This window comes from Elaeis guineensis, chromosome 1, assembly GCF_000442705.2.
Source record: "Elaeis guineensis isolate ETL-2024a chromosome 1, EG11, whole genome shotgun sequence".
In the NCBI taxonomy this organism is placed as follows: Eukaryota; Viridiplantae; Streptophyta; class Magnoliopsida; order Arecales; family Arecaceae; genus Elaeis; species Elaeis guineensis.
This window is the reverse complement of record NC_025993.2, coordinates 176,716,570-176,723,291: the sequence shown is the minus strand read 5'-3', so window position 1 is coordinate 176,723,291 and position 6,722 is coordinate 176,716,570. Positions and strand designations below refer to the sequence as shown.

General features: G+C 37.9%; 1 protein-coding gene across 1 annotated transcript; it reads left to right on the top strand.

Moving 5' to 3' along the window:
- Positions 1–1,672: 1,672 nt before the first annotated feature.
- On the top strand, positions 1,673–5,874 carry LOC105039795 (uncharacterized). The gene is made up of 8 exons (XM_010916071.4): positions 1,673–2,158; positions 2,289–2,383; positions 2,548–2,651; positions 2,795–2,895; positions 3,038–3,141; positions 3,236–3,673; positions 3,783–3,914; positions 5,423–5,874. The coding sequence occupies exons 1-8, from the start codon at positions 1,688–1,690 to the stop codon at positions 5,583–5,585; spliced, it is 1,608 nt and encodes a 535-aa protein (XP_010914373.2). The 5' UTR covers positions 1,673–1,687; the 3' UTR covers positions 5,586–5,874.
- The last annotated feature ends 848 nt before the right edge of the window (positions 5,875–6,722 follow it).

The window sequence follows — 6,722 nt, the reverse complement described above, 5'->3', positions numbered from 1 at the left end:
ACATGTCTATTTAAATTACAAAGGAGACAAACAAATAAAACGTATTGCATATATAAGAATGTTTTTCTGAAAAAGTTTAATTCCAAAAAAGTAAAAGTTTTTCCAAGCACAAGGACTCATATTGCCGATCATAATCCTATAAATAAAAAGGAAAAGAAAATCTCACCTGTAAAGCATGTTAAAAACTCATGTTTGCAGTAATAATATGGTTAACAATTGGTAGCTCAATTAGTTCTCACCCATTTCTCCAAGTCAGAGGTCTTAATCTCAAACTTAGTCCGCATCCATTCCTTCGAGTGAGAGGTCTTAGCCTAAAACTTAAACATTTAGTAAATCCTTTATATACCAAGACAAATCATATCATTTTTGTCTATAACTATTTTAAGGAATCTGATCCTTCAAATATGTTCTCTCAATTAAATGATTAATTCACAAACATTTCAAAATAAGTCATAAGATTCCAAATATAACCCAACCACGCCGCCCCCGGGCTTAATCATGATCAATGAATGCTCAAATAAGGATGGCAGGCATGGTAGTACTCAACATTCTAACCCATTTAAGAATTAAGTTTTTTTTTGGTAAATAGTTAAGTTATTTGTTTAATAAAATGATCATATTCAAGTTAGATTTGGATAATTTTAATAAATAAATCAGCTTCTGGATGAATCTATTTTGTATCCAATCCAACCGGACTGCCATCCTGTCCTTTTTTTTTTTTTTTTTCAAAGGAACTGCCATCCTAACGGCTGGCACATGTCCTGGACCAAAATAAATTAATAGTAGGCAAAGGCGCGTGAATAAAGGCAGGATGGTATCTTACCGAACAAAAAAAAAAAAAAAAAAAGAATGGACAGAATGGTTCTAGTTTAACTCAATAGCCTTGTCCAATGTTAGCTGCCACCATTGGAATATTAATGTTTTATATTTTAAAGCAAAGAGGAAAGGGAAGAGGAAAGCAAGGAATTGACCCAAGAGCAGAACCAAAAACGTCTCCAGAGAATCCAAGGAATTCCTCGTAGAGAACCACCCCCTCGTCATCCCCTAAATCAAATGAGGCGGACAAGCAAGAAAAATTGACCACAACAAGGGACTCTTTCTTGGTAAAACCTCTGAATAGAGATCTGCTAAACAAACTCCACTTTCATGAAAGTTACACCCCCATATCCCTCTAAAACGTGGTTCGGACTTTAGTGCACTACTTATTAATAACAGAATTAAAAAAATAAATAAATAAAAGCAGATGTCCGCGTTTCCAAAGTTCCTCTCACGCAAGGACATGGTGCCAATTAGGACACGTGGCATCTCCACCCACAGATTATATGCTTTCAATAAAAAAAATATATATATATATATATATATATATATATATATAAATAAGTCCCGAATTTTTTTATTGCTTTTTATGGAAAATCGTTTCACCCTTTTGCACGCCACCATTATTATTAATAAAGATATGCATGTAGTCAAAAAAAAAAAAAAAGAAAGTCATAAAATAATAGCTTTTCATGTTTTACTTATTTTTATTTTTAATCTTAAAAATCGTAAAAAAAATTGTAGCCAATTGCGGCATACGCATGGTGGGGCCGACAGAAGCACAACAGTAAAAGCATGAAGGGAAGCCTCCCAGTGGGGCCCACACGGGTTGAAAGCGTGGCATTGGTGTGGGAGGTATGGCGAAGACTACATGCTCCCCCGGACCTCTCTAGATTCTTTCAAATATGGAAACTTAGCCCCCACCCTCCCCTTGTTTCACCCCCATTGCCCTCCTCCAATAAAGGAAGAGAAGAAGAAGAAGAAGAAGAAGACCAAGAAGAGAGAGAGGGGGGAACAAGATTTCTTCAATTCTCTCTTCCATCTCCTCCTCTCTGTTACGTGCTTGATTTTTTTGGTCCCCGGGAAGCTTGCGCAGAAAGATAGCAAAATGGTCCGGCTATCCGTGGGAGTCTTGGGATTAATGGAGCTCTTCGTTAGCTGCCTCGTCCATCTTCTGTACGGCTTCTATATATTTAGCACCGCAGTGGCGGGGGATCTCTCGCAGGCTCTTTCCGATTGCTTCCGGCCTCATACTCTTAACATCGAGGAGAAGGTGGTGCCTTTGGATGGGTCCGTTCCACCCATAGTTCTCGTCCATGGAATCTTTGGATTCGGCAAAGGGGTAGGTGATATGTTTGTAATATGTTTTTGTTCTGCCTTTGGATGTGGGATATTTTGGTTGGTAAATGGAAGTCTTTTTTTCTTTTCTTTTCTTTTCTTTTCTTTTTTTGGTGATTTTGAATGCATGGCAGAGGCTTGGAGGGTTGTCGTACTTCGCCGGGGCGGAGAAGAAGGATGAGCATGTTCTTGTGCCTGATCTGGGCTCCCTGACCAGCGTGCATGATCGGTAGGTCTGCCAAAAGGATTAGAATGTGTTTCCTTGATTCAATTTCCTTTTTTTTTTTTTTTCTTCCTGTTTTCTATTTTTAGCTGTTCTTGTTCTGTGATATGTTGCGAAATGTTGATTTGAATTTGGTGAGACCGTGAGACTATTGGGATGGATGGTTTCAGGGCGCGAGAGCTGTTCTACTATTTGAAGGGAGGGCAGGTGGACTATGGGGAGGAGCATAGCAGGATTTATGGGCATTCGCAGTTCGGGAAGGTTTATGAGCAAGGTAGTAAGAGAAGCATTGGCCTCATGATTCATTCTATTAATTTCTATCATGTGAATGTTAATTTTTGAAGTCCATTGATTGCATTCTATAGCAAAAAGTTTAGTCTAATTCTTATCGATTGTTGGATTTGGATTTGATTGCAGGGCACTATCCATTGTGGGATGAACAGCACCCAGTTCATTTCGTTGGGCATTCGGCAGGGGCGCAGGTCATCCGACTCTTGCAGCAGATGCTGGCTGACAAGGTCTGCCTATTTTCCACTTTGCTTTTGAATAATTCAGTAAGGTTGCATTTAGTTTTATGGTTAAAAAAAAGAAAAAAAGGCAGTAGGATGAGTTCTTGATTAATTAGTGGTGATTCTTATTACCACTATTTCTTGAATTCAGGCCTTCAAAGGATATGAGAACACTTCTGAGGATTGGGTACTGAGTGTAACTTCATTATCAGGTGCACTCAATGGAACCACAAGAGCTTACCTAGATGGAATGCAGTAAGTATGATTAAATTGAGTCATCTAGCCTGGTGTTTGACAACATTTTTCTTTCATACTTCAGTCTTTTGCTGATCTGGAGGTTTTGTCTCAGACCAGAAAATGGAAGGTCTTTGAAATCTATTTGCCTGCTCCAGATCTGCCGAATAGGAGTCATAGTGTATGACTGGATGGACATCGCATTGTTCAAGAATTACTATAACTTTGGGTTTGATCACTTTGAGATGCGATGGAGGAAGACAGGCATTTCAGGTCTTGCCGATCTGCTATTAGGGAATTCAGGGCCATTTGCATCTGGTGATTGGATCCTGCCTGACCTTACGCTTCAAGGCTCTCTGAAACTAAATTCCAGCCTGCAGACCTTCCCTAACACTTTCTACTTCAGCTATGCAACTAAGAGAACAAAAAGGATTATGGGAGTTACCGTGCCATCTAGTGTTCTTGGAATCCACCCTTTGCTCTTCATTCGAGTCTTGCAAATGTGCCAATGGCGGTTTCCCTCAGATGTGACTCCACCCTACAAAGGTTACAGGTGTGTGGTGCGACCAGCTGAATTAGAACAATGTTAATTTTGTTGCCCTTGGCATAACATGTCTCTCGTGAATGTCAATGGAAGACTTATGTTAATTTCAATGTAACAGGGATGAAGATTGGGAAGACAATGATGGGGCACTGAACACAACATCCATGACACATCCTCGCATACCAGTAGAACACCCAAGCCATTTTGTTGTGGATGATGCAGACTGCCATCCCATGCAACCAGGGATCTGGTTCGTGCTCCTTTCATCACCACAATAATTATAAAATCAAAAAAATTGGCATGTGAACAAGGATTCAGGCAATTAAGCTAAATTTCAAATTTTATGAACTGGGTCTAGTATGCATTAGTGCATTATTATTTCTAATCCAATTTTTAAAAAAAAATCATTCAAGCAGTTTTTTGGGTGTCATTATCCCCGATTACCCATCATACACCATTTGTTTGTACAGATTTTCTATATCAAAGATGTTTACTTCCAACTGATTGGTTCTTAATATCTAAAGCTATCACTCTGTTGTTTTAAATTGTCCATTATTCAAGATCCAAAATAGAGCATTTTAAACTGTGAAAGTCAGAGTTTCTATGCATTTTAGATTAATTCAAGAACTTTGGTTCAGAGTGGGACAAGATGTTGTCTTCAGGTTTAAGACACCTAAACTCTGAGGAATCCTACTATGTTTCTAATCACATAGTGCTTGATACACGTATTCCATTTTCCAATTTACTTCTTTTCTTCTTTGTCCTCTGAGAGTGGCCATGAATCTTTTCTGTAACTCTGAATGTACTCTATGCATTCTTTGCAAACTTTTAACACTGTTTTATTCATAATATTTCCTTATTTCACTTTGTATTTTATAAATCTCAAGTTTGCTAACAAGAAGTGATATGAAATGTAAAATTTTATTACATGCACAAACCACACACCACTATATGTTTGTTTTTGGTGTTGCAATGTTGCTGATAGTTTAGAAAAGTTATATTAGTCTTACGAAGTGTTTGCATTGACCCACATAGTTTTTGATATATTTAATATGGTAGATTTCATGACTCATGAGTCATGAGTGGCCCAGCTGCTATCGTGAGGACAAGTCTAGCTACCAGAATGACTTATCTGTTCCTTTCCAACTACCACATTCACCTGCATTGACATAAATAAATTACCATGTTGCAGGTACAAATTATATTTAAATTAATAAGATGGCCAGTATAGGAGAAACTCTTCTTGGTTCTAGCTTATACAATGCATCTTTAATTGTCGTAGAAGAAAACATGAGTGCAAGGTATCATACCCTCATATTAGGACATATGAATGCCAGAAATCACAAGTAATGATGAATTGGAGAGAGCGAAATTAATTGCTCGATGTATTTGAATAAGCTATCCTCCACGTAGATAGTCTTGTCAGCAATTTGTTTGACAGGAGAATGAAGATTAAACTTTTGAAAAACTCTCCTGACTGTAACGTTGCTCAATTATGCACCCCATGAACATTAGGGTTTTTCTTTTTCATATTTGCTTATCAGAAAATGCTCATGGGTGCACTTGGGATTCAGGGACAATCTCTCTTTGAAATGTTAAACTAGATTGCTTGTTTCAATTATTCTTCAAAAAATTTTCTTTCTAGAAAGAAAACATTTCATTCGATGTTGTGATGATCATACTCATCGTCTTTATTTGCCATGCTTCAACTTCCAGTAAGAATATACTGACATGGATGATGGTGTTGGTTTCTTACAGGTACTACAAGATCGTGGAAGCCGATCACATTCTTTTTATTGTGAATCGGGAAAGAGCAGGAGTGCAATTTGATCTTATATATGATAGCATCTTTGAACGCTGCAGAAAGCATGCCTTTAGGACCACTCCACCACCCACACTGCCTAATGATGGCCGCTCATAGACTTATTTTTAGTCCATTTACACATACACAACAGAAAAGTACCGAGAGCGAGAAGCTGGGTTATGGACTTACGGCTACTCTCTGATTTTCTTTTTCTCACCCCCTTCAGCCCTGCATGTAATATTGAATGGATATCATCTGAGCCTTAACAAGAGGCTCAAAATTTTCATTTGTACACCAAAGTCATCTTCAATTTTTCAAACAAGTATCTCCAGGAATTTTAGATGTATATAGTTTTTTATTTCATAAGAAGAATCCAAAATGGCAATTACAATAATTTCTAGTAGTACTACAATATTGTATCAAAATTCATTACAGCCTTGCCTCATTATTCCTCTTCTTTCATGGATTACTTTTAGGGGGTGTTTGGTTCGCAACCGGAATCAGAATGAGAATGAAAATCGAAATGGCTTGAAATCGGAAAGGCCAAATTCTCTGAAGTGTTTGGTTCGTGATCGGAATCGGAATTGGAATGAAAATTTGAATACATAGAGCGTGTTTGGTTGGGGGGAGTGGGGGTCTGGAATCGGAATAGATGACTTCCATTCCAACCATTTGATTGGGAGGAGTCTCATTCCGATTCCGATTCTAAGATGGAATGGAAATGGCTCAATCTATATAGAACTCAATCTCTACTCTTCTTTATGGATTCAAATTTTCATTCTAATTCTAATTTCAATTTCGATCACAAATCAAATGCTTCAGGAGATTTGATCATTCTGATTTCGATTCCAAGCCATTCCGATTCTCATTCCCATTCTAATTTCAGTTGCGAACCAAACACCCTTGTAGAGGAGAGTAGGGATTGAGTTTTATATACATTGAGCCATTCCTATTCTATCTTGTAATCAGAATCGGAATGGGATTCCTCCCAACCAAACGGTTGGAATGAGAGTCACGCATTTCGATTCCAATTTTAGACCCCCACTCTCTCTAACCAAACACCCACTCCTCATATAAGATGGATTGAGTCTGCACAATAAGTTAAACCTGTAAATCTCAACTCCTCTTCCAGAAGATGCATCATTCAGATATTATTAATCTAGAAAACCTTCATAATTTGTTTCTCCAGAAAATCATCCATTGCTCTTCTATCCTCCAAAACATCAAAAAAACCATCTAATGCTCATCCCGTGG

Bases quoted from the DNA above. Each gene is read 5' to 3' on its own strand.
- LOC105039795 (XM_010916071.4), top strand. From the start codon at position 1,688: ATGCTCCCCCGGACCTCTCTAGATTCTTTCAAATATGGAAACTTAGCC. The intron at 2,159-2,288 runs GTAGGTGATATG...AATGCATGGCAG, and splicing joins TCTTTGGATTCGGCAAAGGG to AGGCTTGGAGGGTTGTCGTA. The intron at 2,896-3,037 runs GTCTGCCTATTT...TCTTGAATTCAG, and splicing joins AGCAGATGCTGGCTGACAAG to GCCTTCAAAGGATATGAGAA.